Genomic DNA, 17,860 nt, shown 5'->3' on the forward strand with positions numbered 1-17,860 from the left:
TTCCCCTGCTATGGCATCTAGTAGTCTGTGAAGGTTTCACCAAGGGGGAACAGAAAGTCAACCTTCAACACAAATCTAGAGTCCAGTGTAAATGATCAAGTGCATCAGGGGGAGCTGGGCTGGGAACACATCTTGACTCCGGACCTACAAATCCTTGTCCCTACCCTGCAGCTCCTTAGACTGCAAGCAAGATGTGAAAAGTGGTATCAGTGAAGAAAATGAACCGAAGGAAACATTTCTCATATTTAAGCAAACTAAGAAATGTTGCTTAGGCCTTACATTCTACAGGAAATGAAATTTGAGAAAATTTAAAATCACTCAGGCCACCTCTCTAGACTCAGCCCCAACCGTAGTGTCACACTTCACATTTTAGAAACAGCTGCTTGTGTTTCTCTGTACACACAAGTTACTGCTGCCCCCCAAGCCTTTTGTCATGATGTTTCTTCTGCTAGGGTATTTTTTTCGTTTCTCCCTTACGCCCTTGTCAGCCAGCTAAAATCTATTCGGCTTTCAAGACTCAGCTCAGATATTACCTCTTAAAAGTCTTTTCTGAATCCCAAGGCCATGGTTTTTGTTCCTGCTCTGTTCTCTGGTAATTATTCCTGCTTGTGTATTGGTAACCCCTACCTTCACCAGTACTGGGTCTTACTTATATTGATGTTCTTAGGGCCTCCAGCCATTCATAGCACCTAATGGGTACCCAGAGAATAGTTCTTAAATGAGTGAATAAATTAAAGAAGAAACAAAAGTGTTATGGGGAGATTTACTAAGTAATATGATTAGAATTATGCTTCAGGAAGACAAATCTGGCAGCAATGTGTAGGATGATTGAGGTGGGAAGCCCAGACGCAAAGGCAGGAAGACCGAAGAAGCTATCGAAACAGCTCAATGAGGAGGTGGAAATGAGGATATCAGGAGAGGATCAATCCAAGAGATATTTTGGAAGTTAAATCAATAGAACTTGGTGGCTGACTAGTGAACAAGCAGAGGAAAAGAATATTTATCCTTTCTGTTCATAGCTTATCCACCAAATGTGATAACCATTAACAGAAAGAAAAGAGTCTGTAACAAGGTACTTTGAGGAAGGGACTGAAGGAATAGAGAAAGATAACAAGGAGATAGTAACATATTCAGAAAATAAAAAGATCAAAGAGGAAGAAAGGGATCAGGAGGTTGCAGCTTCACTGAAGCTAAGGTTTGGGAAAACTGTGAAGGAAGTGTAGTCCAGAGTAAGGAAACCACAGGGAAGGTGTTGGACGGAGCTATTTTATTCACAAACCACAAGGCAATGGTTTCTCATATTTGTGGTCTTAGTTTATATACAACTCCAACCAGCAGTTTCCCCTTCACCTAACCTTCCCTCGATTTTCCATTATGAAATTGTTGATTGGAACTTATCACTCGGCTGCTAAACAACACGGGGGGCATTCTTTTATTTCAAAGAATCTTTTAAGAGTCTATTTCAGTTGTGCTAAAAATAAGAAAACAAGAAATACTTGGTCACCTGGGGCATATTTTTATGTCCAAATGAAGTTAAAAATATTTAAACAATTTAAAATATCCAGGTAATTGGTCTAATCTCATCTGAATTATGCTAGAGAAAAAGACAATCAGAGAAATAAAAATGCTTTTATTTAAACAAGATACATAGAATAGACCAAATTTCCTTGATCAAAAGTTTCTCTTGTTACTTAGGTCATATTATGTCAGGATTAGGTTCACCTACAATAACAGAAAACTCAAAATAGCAGTGACTAGAACACACACAGATTTCTTTTGTCACCTGAAAGAAGTCCAGATGTGGCAGTCCAAGCTTGGCGTGGCAGCTCCACAAAGCAGAGGAGACTCAGGCTCCTGTCTTCATGCTCCACCACAGTTTAGGTTAATTCATTGTCTAAAAAGGATGCTGGGGCTACAACCATGGTAAATTTTAGGTAGGAAACAGGAAAGGGGAAGGAGAAGCCAAAAGACTTTTTCTTAGCTGTCTCTCTTGTAAGTAAACTTCTGGAAACCCCTCCCAATGATTCTAACAATTCGTGCTCTATTTCATTGGCCTGAACATAGTGTATGGATACATTGAGTCAAGAGGGGTTGGAAAATGTGGTTTGTCTTCAAATCTGGGCACATAAGTGTCCCAGTAATATATGGGTTCTCCTGCTAAAGCAAAAGGGGAAATGGATAATGAGCAACTAGTAATCTCTTCCACAAATATCAAATCTCATTGACATTTGGTGGCTCACTTAACCTGACAAGTCCTAAACACATTAAAATTAAGAAGATGGAGACTTAAAAGCACTATGGCACTTATATTTGTTAGCTAACTGTGTTAATATCTTCTTTCCTTGGAGGCTGAGACAGGAGAATGGCGTGAACCCGGGAGACGGAGCTTGCAGTGAGCCGCGATAACGCCACTGCACTCCAGCCTGGGCAACAGAGCGAGACTCTGTCTCAAAAATAAATAAATAAATACATAAATACATAAATAAAGTAGGTTTTGGCCCAATAAAGTTATAAATATTGGGAAATGCTGAAAATATAAATATTTTTTCTTGGATTCAAAAAAGCAATAAAACACAATGCTTAGTGAAGCTAGTTCTTCTTTTCCTAACTGGTCAATGCCAGCAAAAAGAAAAGACTTCTTTCCATCTCTATTTTAGTTGTAAAGAAAAAGATTACCGTTGCTTCTCTGTCTATCAGAAAAATAATCAACTTCTGAAGAAAGGTTACAAATTTTTTGCAAAAGAAACAGAGTTTGGCTGCTCTATACACTGGACAATCACTTGTTACTACCTATTCACCAAATGGAATCATCTCTTCTTGGCTTTTCCTTTCTTAAATTCTTTATTGAATTCAATACAATAGGTTTACTCCTTTGTGAAAATGTCTTCTTCCTCACTGGGCTTTTGTAGCATGGTCCTACCATGTACAGTTTTCTTCTTTGACTATGTCTTTTTTATCTCCTTTACTAGAGCTTCTTTTTCCATCCACCTCTAAAAAAATAGACAGTTGGTCAGGCATGGTGGCTCATGCCTGTAATGCCAACACTTTGGGAGGCCAAAGAGGGTAGATTCCTTAAGCTTAGCAGTTCAAGACCAGCCCGGGCAACATAGTGAGATGCTGTCTCTTCAAAAAACACAAAAATTAGCCAGGCATGGTGGCATGTGCCTATAGTCCCAGCTATTCAGGAGGCTGAGGTGGGAGGATCGCTTGAGCCTGGAAGGCAAAGGTTGCAGTGAGCCAAGATTATGCCACTGCACCCCAGCCCAGGTGACAGAGCAAGACTGTACCAAAAAAAAAAAAAAAAAAGATAGTCCTCCCACCTTGTTTTCCTCATCCAATCCTGCTCTCACCTCATCTAGAATCCACTGGCACTTTCATCCCCTCCCTTCAATGTAATTTCTGTGTGGAAGACTTCCATAGGTAGGTTCTAGCTCTGGCCTCTCCAATCCCAATTTGGAACTTCAGTTTATAAAAATAACTTAAAAAAAAAAAACCTAGCTCTTCCACGGGCAGTTCAAATTTAACAAATCCAACACTGAATTTATCCATTTATCTTTTTTTTCTTTTTTTTTTTGGAGACAGAGTCTCACTTGCTCTGTCACCCAGACTGGAGAGCTGTGGCACAAACATAGCTCTCTGTAACCTTAAACCTGGGCTCAAGCAAGCTTCCTGACTCAGCCTCTCAAGTAGCTAGGATTATGGGCATGCACCACCAGGCCCAGACAATTTAATTTTAATTTTAATTTTGTGTGGAAATGGGGTCTCTCTATGTTGCCCAGACTGATCTCGAAATCTTGGCCTCATGCATTCCTCCCACCTCTTCCTTCCAAAGCACAGGGATTACAGGCATGAACCACTGTGCCCAGCCTCATCCTATTCTTGTTTGCCCCGAAGCCATTCCTCCTTTTACATTCTCTATCTTGGTTGCTGACATAACATTGCCACCTTTCCAATTCTTTGGACTGAACACTTGAACATCACCTTGGGTCATATTTTCCCTTCCCACACCTATATATCTAACTGTATACCAAAATTCTATTGATTCAGCCACCAGAGAGGCACTGCCTTTCCAATGTTATTACTTCTCGTTTAGAATATTGCTGTGACATCTAGAGGGGTCTATCTGCCTTCAGTCATCCCACATACTTCTACATCTTCTTCAAAATATCTTCAATTGGTTATACCTTGCACACAGAAAAAGACCAGACCATACTATGGTAACTGCCCAAGGGGTTCACCTTGCCCGCTACCTAGACAGAGCCAATTCATCAAGTCAGGGGAATTGCCAGAGAAAGAGTAATTCACGCAGAGCTGGTTGTGAGGGAGACCGGAGTTTTATTATTACTTAAATCAGTCTCCCTGAGCATTCGGGGAGCAGAATTTTTAAGGATAACTTGGTGGGTGGGGGAAAGCCAATGAGCCAGGAGTGCTGATTGGTCAGGGATGAAATCATAGGGAGTCGAAGCTGCCTTCTTGTGCTGGGTCAGTTCCTGGGTGGGGGCTACAAGGTCAGATGAGCCAGTTTATTGATTTGGGTGGTGCCAGCTGATACATCAAGTGCAGGGTCTACAAAATAGTTCAAGCATTGATCTTAGGAGCAGTTTAGGGAGGGTCACACTCTCCAGCTGCATGACTCCTAAACCATAATTTTTAATCTTGTGGCTAATGTTAGTCCTACAAAGGCAATCTAGTCCCCGGGCAAGAAGGAGGTCTGCTTTGGGAAAAGGCTGTTACCGTCTTTGTTTAAACTGTAAACTAAGTTTCTCTCAAAGTTAGTTCAACTTATGCCCAAGAATGAACAAGGACAGCTTGGAGGTTAGAAGCAAGATGGAGTCGGTTAAGTAACATCTCTTTCACTGTCTCAGTCATAATTTTGCAAAGGCGGTTTCACTATTTGGATTTTGAGGTTCTCTATAATCAAGAACCAATTTGTTTAATGCCTTTCCTACCTCTTCCACACTACTTCTTTTCCAAGGGACACCCCTAGGGACCTAAATTAATCTCTCCCTTATTTCTCCCACTGCCCTTTATCCAAAAGCCATCCATGGTACTCATCACACTCTGCTCTTAGAGCATTTGTGTTTGTCTGCTTTTAAGTAGTGAATCTCTGGATCACTTGTCCTTATTGCCTTACTGTGCTTACTACAGTATCTTTAATGTAAAAAGCACTCCATAAATGTTTGTTGAATAATAATTGTAAATAGCCCTTGCTTCTGCTCACTCAATCTTCAATTCAAGGATGACCCTTAGCACAGCTATGAGGTAAGCCTTCAAGGACTCTCCACGCCCTTGCTATGCTCCCCTTACTTTCCCTTAGAGATGTCCAGTACCCTCACATTTTCTCCTGCTGACCCAAGCTTCTTACTAGGGTGCTTACACAGACCACTCCTTCTAAGCAATTCCAACTCCCAGAACTTGCCATTCCCAGTCTCTTACCAAAACCTACATATCCCTGGGATGAACTTTAGAGCCCAGCCTCTTCATTTTATAAACCAATAAACTAAGTCCCAAAAAAGTGACATGAATTCCCCAAAGTCATGATTCCAAGTCCATTGCTCTTTCTCTCACATCTGCGTTTAGTGCCCATCCTGCAACTCAACCCCTTCGCTTCAAGCTGCTGCTAAGGATTGGCAAGGGGCTGCTGCTTATCTTCCTCAGTAACACATCTCTCTCTTAACAACAGTCATCTGTGCTCTGACTCACACTAATGGATACTGGAGGAAGTTCACATTGGTACCTGGACTCATCCTGTTGTTATTTTGGTCACAGTGCTTTTCCTACCTCCTGAACCCAGACCTCGGAGAGACACTGTCAATGCTGGGATATGTAAGGCCTGCACATTTTTGCAATGTGCTTTCTTATGACTGTGGAATAAGTGATATTCACTGTCTGATGCAATCCTCCCACATGCTGCAGAAACCATGGTAGCAGAACTCCAGAGGCATCCCCCCCAGTAGCATTACAACTTCCTGGGGGAAGAGTTCAGTTCATGAATGTGTTGTAATTTCTGTGAAGGGTATCTAAAGTCCTTAAAAACATCCATGAATGATCCTTTTCAACAGTACTTGGAAGGAAGTCAGGGACTTCACCATTAAAACTGAGCCAACACAGTAATGAAATTCAATGACCACCACAGGAGACATATGAATGCCTCAGGGAAGAACAAAGGCCAGCAAAATCAGCCAACAGCAGTTACTTCCACAAAATGCATTTACCTGAATAGGAACTTGAATGGTTTTCAAGGAATGACAGTCTCCTTCCAGAAAGTGTCATGTGTTTGTTATTCGTCCAGTAACACTAAGAATCTAAATTTAAATTTTAGTTTAGTTTGGGATTGGTGCTGGATTTTAGGGAATAATCTTATCAGGGCTGGATTATTCTAGTTAGTGATGATCTGAGGAAACACTGCATTTCTTCAGATGGAAGAAGGGAGCACTGGCAGCTTGCCTTTTCTGAAAGCTTTGATTACAGAAGTATAGGTCCCTGATGCTTAAAGGGACCTTACAGCACATCTGATTCAACTGCCTTTTATAGGTGAAGAACTGATTCCTGTTAACCTGATAACATAGAAATTGCCTATCCTATTTTGTGAAAATCATCCTACTCTAGAAGCAGGAAATAATGGAGTAGGAACCTGGGCACTAAATTATAGTTGTTATATTATTAGGACTAAGTGTGTATGTCCACGGGCCTGACAGAAATGAATGCTCTGGACCCCATCCACTTGCCTTCCATTTGTTCCTGTGCCCTTTCTTCGTACAAAGTGGATGGCCTCTTTAGGTTTCCTTTAGGAAATGTGTAAGTGCCTACAGGCCTTTGTGCTCACATTAAAATAATTTTTTTGTTTTTATTTTTTGGAAAAATAACTTAAAGTCTGCTCAGAGACAGCTCAATTTCTTTATTTTAAAAGTGGGATAAGACACACTATTTTTAGATGGCATTTGTGACTATCCAAATGAACAATGTAAAGTACTTTCAAAAACAGTGCTTTGTCAAAGAAACAAGTTATTCTATTTACTTTATGTACGCATTCCATTTATTTCTTCAGCAAATATTTATGAAGCACTTACTAGCATGATCACAATTTCAGTTAAATAGTTAAGTACAGTAGCCGCCCCTTTATCCATGGGTTCATTTTCCACATAATTATTCAATTTAATTATTAGTTATTGTTAATCTTTCACTGTGCCTAATTTATAAATTGAACTTTATCATATATATGTATAGGTAAAAACATAATACACATACATAGGTTTCAGTACTATCCATGGTTTGTGTCATCCACTGGGGATCTTAAAACATATCCCCTTGGATTAAAGGGAAATACTGTAATTAATTGCTTACTGCCTGTATCAGTCACTAGAATTCTAGCTTTCTGGGAAAAGGTACTTCTTCTCTTTTGTTCTCTAATGCTCAGCACCCTGAGTGGCTGGCATTTAAAAGACTAACAAATATTTGTTGAATGGATGGATGAATGCATGAATGAAAAACCAAATGAATAATGAAAACAAAAGTGTATAATACACTATAACACGTACTATATTGGGCTTGCGTAGTACTATGGGAATCTATAGTAGGAGCATTTAAAGCCAGCCTTGACGGGGCTAATCTCCGGAAGAGCAATTAATCTTTTCAAAATCCGACTCTTGCAGGATACGGTCCCCCACTGGCCTGCCACTAGTTTAAAACGAATTATTTTCTGTGAAACATCAGGATCGTGCCAATAGTAGGGCATCAATAAGACTGAATAAGTCAAAGGGCTGCGCGGACAAGTCCAATTAGAACACCTCTGGCTAAAAGCCAGAATGAATGAAAGGGTTCATGCCTCGGCGTAGACACAGAACTGGGACTGAAATATCTGCCCCAAGCCTCCACGTCGACTTTGGCTCCACCTGCAGCGGCGGCGCCGTAGTCACGTGACCCGGGCCCCCGCGCCCTAGGCGCCTGGGCCAGCCTGCGCCTGCGCAGTACTCGGAGACCGCGGACCCGTGTCAGTGACAGCTTCCGGTTTGGTTTCTCCGCCTTCTGCTTGGCTAGAGCTATTGGGGCTCGGTGGCGGCCGCAGTGGGGTGGAGGGGGCAGGGCGTGGTGAGGTAAGGTGAGTGCCGTAGTGGGGTTCCCTGGAGCCATGGCCTGCTCCATTGTCCAGTTCTGCTACTTCCAGGATCTCCAGGCCGCCCGGGACTTCCTCTTTCCTCACCTGCGGGAGGAGATCCTCAGCGGCGCCTTGCGGAGGGACCCCAGTAAGTGCCTCTCTGGCCTCGCCCTTCCTTCCCTCGTCACCCGCGGCCTCTGCTCGGCGGGTTCGGGTCTCCTACTCGCTCTGCGCCTGCCTCTGCCCTCTGGACCCCCAGTTCTCCCCGTGCCTCCCCTCCGCTCCGGGATGACACCCTGCCCACCTCGTCCTGAAGCCCCATTTGTGTTGTCTTCCTCTCGACCCAGCTTTTCTCCTTAGGCCCTCTGACCCCTGGCCAAAAACTGCGTCTTGTTTCCTCTCGCCTCTGCCTATCACCGCTTTCTCCCTCCCTCCCCCTACCCCCACACATTCCTAGCTTTCTCTCTGAGTATCTTCTCCGTCTCCCATCTTCAGCCTGGGGTCGTTCCCTGTTTCATGTTGCCTACTCCGTGATCGCATCCTCCCCGTTCCTTGCCACATGTCAGCGCTCCACTCTGGTATTGCCCCAGCTCCCACTCTCTTCCATCCCGGAGACTGTGGCCTTCTGCCACCTCCCATTCCGAAAATGTTGATCATCCCCCCACACTCTCCCTTCTTTCATCTGCGTTTCCCCCATTCAGATTTTGAGAACAAATGGCTGACAAATGAGTGACTCTTGAGGTAAGACTCTCTCAAAGAAGGAAAATAACCTGTCAGGAAGTGAACGAGCATCTACATTAGGAACTAAAATTACAGTGACATAGCCAAGAAAGGTTAATTTGCTTTATTGGGATGAGAAGCCTTCCACCTATTTTTATCATCAAAGTGTTTAATAAGCCTTTCCCCAAGTAGTATAAAGTTGCAAGGCTGGTTTATTAGATACTACATAGGCTTTCAGAATTTCATACATTTCATCTTTTGAAAGGGTGTGCCTTGTGTTTTATTTTATTTTATTTTATTTTTGCATTTCCAACATGAAGCACATTTGGCTTTGTAGTACAGCGCTCTCACTTTGTGCTATACCGGAATGGTGATATAAAGCCCACTAAGCTCCTCTCCCTTTTTTAGAAAATTTAGAAGATATCAAATCGAACCCGTCTGTGAATGATTGCATACCTTGTGCCAGTCATTGGTGCTACAAACCAAATAAGGTTGGTGGACCCTGCTGTAGGAACTTCTGGTTTACAGACAAATCATTAACTTCCATTCAGTGTGACTGAGATACATGAGGCATTTTCTTGAAGTGGTGATACTTAAGCCTACCTTTGAAGTACTAGTTAGAGGAGTAAAGGAGCAGTAATAGCATGTGCAGAGGAAGGGAGGCCTGAAATGGCATGGTATTTAGAGAACTAAGAAAAGCTGAATGGCTGGAGAGGAGGATGGGAGAGGAAGAGTTGGGGCAATGAGGCAGTAGTAGTAATAAGGAGCTAGACCATGAGAAGCCTTGTGAAAGTTGTGGCGTTTCTCTGAAAGTTTAAGTAGAGAAATGACATTGTCAGATTTGTACTTAATGTAATCAACAACATTTGTTGAAGACCTGTAATGTGCTCTGGTAGCAGAGTGGAGGAGAGATTGGAAGAAGGGAAATGGATTGGGAAGCTCTTCCAGTAATCCAAGCAAGAAATTATGTGAGCTTGAATTAAGAACCTTAGTAGGATGAAGATGAAGGACTAGATTAGAAAGACGTTAAGGAGTTAGAATCTGCAGGACCTTGTGAAGGTCTGGTGATGGGCATTGTAACTAGTAAGTGAGGGGGAGTTTAGGAAGTCTTTGGCTTGTGATTTGGGCAACTATATGTAATAAGAGAATGAAGGATACAGATTTTCAACCTTTTGCATTTTAAATGTTTACGGTATGTCCAAGTAAGGACATCTGGTTGAACACCAGATATAGATAGTCTAAACAGTAGGGAGTACTGGGCCAGAGATGTTAATTGGGGAGCTAACAGCAAAAAGTGTCAGTTCAGTCTCAAGGATTATGTATGTTGTGAAATGCACTGAGTACTAAAGCTGTAAGCTTAGAGGAGCACTGGTGTTTAAAAGTCAAGTAGAGGTTACTGGGAAGAAGACTGAGAAGGAGTAAAAGAAAGAGGAAAATCATGTGAGAGTAAGGCCCTCGGAGCTGAGGAAGGCGAGAACTTGATGAAGGTGAGGAATGGTCAGCAGTTTTGCAAATGCAGCAGGGGTCAGGTAAGAAAAGGATAGAAAAATGCTTATTGGTTTTGGGAAGGTGGAGGTAACTTGGACCTTAGGACGGTTTCAGTAGGATAGTGGAGGCAGAAAGCATAGTTATAGGATAAGGGGTTAAAAAGTGAAATATACTATTTCAAGGATCTTGGCTGTGAAGGATAGCAGATGCAGGATTGTAGATAGGGAATGTAGAAAAAAGGAACAGATTTTCTTTATCCCTCTACCACTCTCCTGGTCCAGGCCACCATCTTTTCTCAACCTGGGCTATGATATGATATGTCTTCTTCTAGCAATTCTTCCTGCTTTTGCTCTTGGTTTCCTGTAATAATTCTCAACAGTAGTTACAGTGAGCTTTTAAGGCATAATTTAGATCACAACATTGCCTTTTTTTTTGAGATGAAGTCTCACTCTGTTGCCCAAGCTGGAGTGCAGTGGCATGATCTTGGCTTACTACAACCTCCACCTCCTGGGTTCAAGTAATTCTTCTGCCTCAGCCTCCTGAGTAGCTGGGACTACAGGCATGCGCCACCATGCCCGGCTAATGTTTGTATTTTTAGTAGAGATGGGGTTTCACTGTTGGCCAGGCTGGTCTTGAACTCCTGACCTTGCGATCCACCTGCCTTGGCCTCCCAAAGTGCTGGGATTACAGTCATGAGCCACCACACCCAGCCTAACATTGCCCTTTTAATAACACTCTATGGTTTTTGATTGCACTTAACGTAAAATCCAAAGTTCTTAAATGGTGTATAAGGCCCTTGAGACTCTGCTTCCTGCCATTTCTTGGACCTTATACACCTTTCCCCTTATTTCTTATGCTTCAGACGCTCTTTTTTGTTGTTAAACCAGCCAACCACATTTGTGGCTGAGGTTTTTGCCCTCACTGTTGTCTGTGCCTTGGATGCTTTTTGCAGATCTTTGCATGCTAGTTGCATCTTGTCATTCAAGTCTTTGGGCAGCCTTTTCTGACCACCTGATCTAGACCTAAAGTAGTCAATACAACCCCCTTGTTCCCACTTGTTATTCTCAATCATATCATCCTGTTTATTTTCATCATTATATCTATACTGTCCAGTGTGGTAACCTCTAGGCACATGTGGTTATTGAGCCTGTGAAATGTGGCCAGTGCAACTGAGGAACTGAATTTTTAAAATTCAAGTTAATTTTAATTAATTTAAATTTAAGTAGCCAAAGTGGCTAATGCCTATAATATAGTATGGCACAGTTATAGGTGCTAAAACTCAGGTACATACAGATTGAATACTTGTCCAAGTTACATAGGCAGTTGGGGATATAAATACACCCCAAACATCTAGATTAATTTGTACTATACCTATAGATTTATAAATACGGTTTAATGTATTTCTCTTCTAAATCAAATTCTTGAGTTTATGTATGTTGATATTATTGTGGCTATGATCAATTCATGTAGAAAATGAACAGAATGGACCTCTTCACCAGTGAGCCCCTTTGTAAAACCTATACAGATAATCTCAGACTTATGATGGTTTGGCTTCCAATTTTTTAGCTTTACAGTAATGTGAAAGCAATGTGTACTTTGTAGAAACCATACTTCAAATTTTGCACTTTGATCTTTTCCAGAGCTAGTGATACAATGGATACTCTTTTGTGATGGTGGGTAGCAGCAGCAAATATGAGAGACTGTACTCTACGGTATTCACGGTATTCAAGAAGTACTGTATTCAAGAAATTACATGAGATATTTTCAACCCTTCATGATAAAATAGACTTTGTGTTAGAAGATTTTGCCCAACTATAGGCTAATGTAAGTGTTCTGAGCACTTTTAAGATAGGCTAGGCCAAGCCGTAATATAAAGAGTTTTGAACGTAAACTTTTGTACAGTGAAATTTTACAGAGAAAAAATGACATTAGCAGAGCAGGTGAATAGGACCTGACTTAAACTGCTGATGGTATTTGCCTTTGCTTTTCTTCACTTTATTTATTAATGTTATAAATGTTTATTGGGAAGCAGAAATCATGAGATCATCTTAAATTTTTTTAGCTGATATAGTTGTAATTTCTTAACCCAGCTCATCTCTAGAGGATATGTAAAAACATAAAACACCTCAATTACTTGTGAATTATAGAGGTGTATCAGTTGGTTTAAAAGTGCTTTTATTGGGCTCAGCTCTTGAAAGACTCAGGTCCTTGGGTCATAGGCATCACGGACCAATCTGAAGAAAACTGCATTTCAGGGCCTGTTGAGGCTAAAACTCCAGTTGGAGGTCCAAAACATGTTCTCGTGACCAGCAATTTCCTTGTCAGAATCCATTACCTGCAAATAGTGGCCAGGCTCAGTGGGTCTTATGTCCTTCAAATTCTTCCCAGCGTGTTCCTTTGCAAGCACAAAAGCTTGTCTCCAGTCACAAGCCAGTTCAGAATCAGAAGCAGAAGCAATTGCAGGCAACCAGTGTACCTCATCCTGCCTCCAGGCCACTGAATAACACCCAAAAGAGCAAGCAGTCCCCGCTGTCGGCACCTGAAAATAATCCTGAGGAGGAACTGGCATCAAAACAGAAAAATGAAGAATCAAAAAAGAGGCAATGGGCTTTGGAAGACCTTGAAATTGGTCGCCCTCTGGGTAAATGAAAGTTTGGTAATGTTTATTTGGCAAGAGAAAAACAAAGCAAGTTTATTCTGGCTCTTAAAGTGTTATTTAAAGCTCAGCTGGAGAAAGCAGGAGTGGAGCATCAACTCAGAAGAGAAGTAGAAATACAGTCCCACCTCCAACATCCTAATATAATCAGACTGTATGGTTATTTCCATGATGCCACCAGAGTCTACCTAATTCTGGAATATACACCACTTGAAACAGTCAATACAGAACTTCAGAAACTTTCAAAGTTTGATGAGCAGAGAACTGCTACTTATATCACAGAATTGGCAAGTGCCCTGTCTTACTGTCATTCAAAACCAGTTATTCATAGAGACATTAAGCCAGAGAACTTACTTCTTGGATCAGCTGGAGAGCTTGAAATTGCAAATTTTGGGTGGTCAGAACATGCTCCATCTTCCAGGAGGACCACTCTCTGTGGCACCCTGGACTACCTGCCCCCCGAAATGATTGAAGGTCAGATACATGATGAGAAGGTGGATCTCTGGAGCCTTGGAGTTCTTTGCTGTGAATTTTTAGTTAGGAAGCCTCCTTTTGAGGCAAATACATACCAAGAGACCTACAAAAGAATATCACGGGTTGAGAATTCACATTCCCTGACTTTGTAACAGAGGGAGCCAGGGGCCTCATTTCAAGACTGTTGAAGCATGATCCCAGCCAGAGGCCAATGCTCAGAGAAGTACTTGAATACCCCTGGAACACAGCAAATTCATCAAAACCATCAAATTGCCAAAACAAAGAATCAACTAGCAAGTATTCTTAGGAATCGTGCAGGGGGAGAAATCCTTGAGCCAGGGCTGCTGTATAACCTCTCAGGAACATGCTACCGAAATTTATTTTACCATTGACTGCTGCCCTCAATCTAGAACACTATAAGAAATATTTGTTTTACGGAGCAGGTGTGCCTTAACCTCCCTACTCAGAAAACTCCACATCAATAAACATGACACTCTGAAGTGAAAGTAGCCACGAGAATTGTGCTACTTATACTGGTTCATAATCTGGAGGCAAGGTTCGACTGCAGCCACCCCATCAGTCTGTGCCAGGCATGGTGTCCTCCCAGGAGGCAAATTCAGAGTCTGGCTATGGGGAAAGTGACCACTTTGTCCTGACTCGATCGGTTAAGGAGCTATCCAATAACCTTCCAAGTACCTGAGTGAGTGTGTAACTTATTGGGTTGGCCAAGCCTGGTAAAGCTGTTGGACTGAGTATGTGATTCTTTTTAAGTAGGAAAATAAAGGTATTTGTACAGAAAAAAAAAGTACTTTTATTTTACTGTGGACAGCTGCTAGAGATATAGTGATACCACTCTCTTCTATATTTGAATTATCAAAGTATGACTTTATATTACTTTGTATATTTAATTACAAAAGAAGACTGTCCTCTGTAGCTTTAAAAGATGCTGAACCCTACCCTTTCCCAATGTTTACATTAATGACAACTGTTAAATTTTGTTTTTATAAAGTAAATACTATCTACTTAAGACATGAAGTCTGGTCTTACTGCTTTGTGGCTTTTTTGTTTGTTTTGTTTTTGTTTTTTAGAGACAGGGCCTCACTCTGTCACGCAGGCCAGAGTGCAGTGGCGTGATCATAGCTCACTGCAGCCTTAAACTGCTGGATTCAAGGGATCCTCCCACCTCAGTCTCCTGTGTTGCTAGGACTGCAAGTATGCAGCACCATGCCCAGATAATTTTTTTGGTTTTTGTTGAGATAGGGTCTTGCTGTGTTGCCCAAGCTGGTCTTGAACTCCTGGGCTTAAGTGATCCTCCCACCTGGACTCTCAAAGTGCTAGAATTATAGGCATGAGCCACTCTCCCTGGTTTATTACTTTGAAGTTGCAGGGATGGGTGGAGTATAGGTCCCCACTTTATGGGTCCCCATTTAACCTACAGTGACATAATTTCCAATGCCTAGACCAGAACTTTCTGAAATTTACAGTTGAGTTGGGCAAAAATATAAATAAATACATAAATAAATACATGAATAGAGAGGGAGAGCCAGAATAGTTGGAGATAATTTGGGTATTATAATATTGTGGATTTCTTGATTTACCTAATAGTAAAATAATTTCTTGTTGACATACTAAAAATGTAGAATAGTTTTCCTTCTTGCCTCTTTTACCAACCAGAATATAAAGCATGTAGGGAATTATGTTGAAATAATCAATTCATGTTTTTAAGCAATCTCTGAGAAAAATGTGCTTTATTTAGGATAACCTAAAATCATAGAATCACTTTGCATAATGGGCTATCACAAATGATATAAAATACTCTATTTTTTATATGTAGTAAAAATATTTTCTCTAGTTTGAGATCATACTAGGAGAGAAAATAATCTGAAAATAGAACATTTATAGAGATTTCAGAAAATATATAGAGCTACTGGGTTTCTTTAAAATTGGAAGAGGATCATACAGATAAAATTTTACCAGTGAGGAAATTGAGATTTGAGTGTTCTTCAATTTCTTCATTCAGGTAGTATTTATCGAGCATCTACTATGTTCTAAGCACAAAATGAGTTTAAAGATAAATAAAATAAGTTCCTCAAGCAATTTTCAGCTAATAAAAGAAGACACGTATGTGAAACGATTGTTAGAGGTGTTATGCTATGATATGGCACATGATGGGGGAGAATGAAGGAGTGTTGGTCTAGTCTATACAGGAAACCCAGAAAGTCTTCATATAGGAGGTGATATTTTCACATTAATAGTTTAAAGATGTCCATCAGATGGAGAGAAAATAGACAACAGATGTGAAACAGTATGGGATTCAGAAAGCTGCAAATAGTAAATTGTGGTGGGAGGGTGGGATGTGTTAAGAGGTGAAATTGAAGAGGTTGGTGAAGGAGTTTAGATTTTATTCAGTAGCAGTGTCTTTAGATTGAAGTAAGAGTACCTTGGGATCATGGAAATTTATAAAAGGTTGCTTGGGAACAGATGATTTTAAGTAAATCATTTTCCACATGTACCTGTGAAAGTGCCTACTTTCTCACCCTGCCTTCTCCCACTTTATCTCTGACACGTTTGTAGTCTTATTATAGTAAGTTGCCTCAAGGTGTAAAAAAAACCTCCCCTTTAATCAAAGTGTTGTAAATTCCTCCATTTGTTTTATTATTAGTTTTCCAAATTTTACTTTTTGTTTAATTATCAAGATTTATGATATATTTATGTTGTTTTCCTCACTTATTTACATATAATAATTGTAATAACTCAAGCAAGAAGAAAAATGTTAATACTTAAGAGTCTTATCACAGGAAAATGTTTTCTTAATTCATATCCTTTTTTGCAGAGAAAGTTTTGTACTGATAATAATAAAAATCTGTGTTTATTAGAATAGCATTCTGTGGAGGAAGTAGAATAGAAATAAGTATTCAAGGAGAATAAAGGACTTGTAAAAACTGTTGAGAAGGTCAGCATTTTTTTTTAATGGATGTCGGTGGATATCATTTCCCTATAGTGTTTAGAATCCACTAAGTTTTAAAAAGTAATAATAGTTTTATGTTTAAATGTACATGTTTATAGTATAACAGAAATTACATATTTTTTGCAAGAGATACATACTAAAAAATTCTTTTGGGGCATATATGAACAAAAAATTTGAAGGCCATTCTCCTGTAAGACTCAGTGATTCCCAGTCTTGTCTTTTCTTTTTTTTTGTTGGCATAATAGCATACATAAGAAAAATGAGATATGGACCCCAAACAGCTAAAACAATTTTGGAAAAGAAGAAAAAAGTTAGAAGATTCACACTTTCTGATGTCAAAGCATATTGCAAAGCTGTAATAACCCAAACTGTATGATACTGGCATAAAGACAAACAAACCAATGGAATGGAATAGATAGCTGATAAGTAAACCCTCACATATATGGTCAAGATGATCTTCAGCAAGTGTGCCAAGAGCATTCTTTGGGGGAAAAGACAGCATCTTCAACATATGATGTTAGAGGAAATGGCTATCCATATGCAAAAGAATGAAATTGAATCCTTATCTTATACCATATACAAAAATTAAATAGATTAAAGACCTAAATGCAGCACCTAACACTGTAAAACTTTAGAAGAAAACATAGGAGAAAAGCTTCATGACATTGGACTTGCATGCTTTTGGATATGACACCAAAAGCATAGGCAGCAGAAGTAAAAGTGGACAAATGGGGCTACACTAAGCTTAAAAACTTTGTGCATCAAAGGACACAATCAACAGTGTGAAAAGGCAGTTTTCAAAATGGGAGAAAATATTTGCAAATCATGTATCTGATATGGGATTAATATCCAGAATATATAAAGAATTCCTGCAACTCAATAACAACAACAAAAAATCAACCCTATTTAAAATGAGCAAAGGACTTAAGTAGACATTTCTTCAAGGATGATATACAGATGACCAAAAAGAATATGAAAAGATGCTCAACATCACTAATCATCAGAGTGATGCAAACCAAAACATAATGAAATGTTACACCTATTAGAAATGGCTACTATCAAAAAAAAAGTATCAAGATATGGTGAGGATGTGGAGAATTATAAACTTTTGTGCACTGTTGGTGGGATGATAAGATGGTACAGCCACTATGGAAAAAATAAGAGTTCCTCAAAAAATTTTAAAAAAATTATATGATCCAGCAATATCACTTCAAGGTGTATATACAGAAGAATTGAAAGCAGGGTCTTGAAGAGGTGTTTGCACACCCATGTTCATAGACAGTTCACAATAGCCAAGAGGTGGAAACAACCCAAATGCCCATCGATGGATGAATGGATAAACAAAATGTGGTATTATACACACAATGGAATACTGTTTAGCCATTAAAATCAAGGAAATGTCACATGCTATAACATAAATGAACCTTGTTAAATTATGCTACGTGAAATATTCCAGTCA

At 40.2% G+C, this 17,860-nt stretch overlaps 1 protein-coding gene and 1 pseudogene across 5 annotated transcripts in view; both read left to right on the forward strand.

Moving 5' to 3' along the window:
* The first annotated feature begins 7,938 nt into the window (after positions 1-7,938).
* RAB3GAP2 (RAB3 GTPase activating non-catalytic protein subunit 2) overlaps positions 7,939-17,860 on the forward strand; it is a 125,446-nt gene continuing 115,524 nt past the window's right edge. For 2 of the 5 annotated variants that reach the window (XM_063791755.1, XM_063791761.1), the window contains exon 1: positions 7,939-8,243. In XM_063791755.1, coding sequence (XP_063647825.1) covers positions 8,129-8,243 — 115 coding nt within the window. In that variant the 5' untranslated portion in view covers positions 7,939-8,128. Of the gene's footprint in view, positions 8,837-9,223; positions 9,307-11,943; positions 12,128-17,860 lie in introns of all 5 variants that reach the window. The other 3 variants (XM_063791771.1, XM_063791770.1, XM_063791777.1) reach the window with 3 other exon arrangements.
* On the forward strand, positions 12,471-15,493 carry LOC104004728 (aurora kinase A-like; annotated as a pseudogene).

The sequence above is a fragment of the Pan troglodytes genome, chromosome 1 (assembly GCF_028858775.2).
Source record: "Pan troglodytes isolate AG18354 chromosome 1, NHGRI_mPanTro3-v2.0_pri, whole genome shotgun sequence".
Lineage (NCBI taxonomy): Eukaryota > Metazoa > Chordata > Mammalia > Primates > Hominidae > Pan > Pan troglodytes.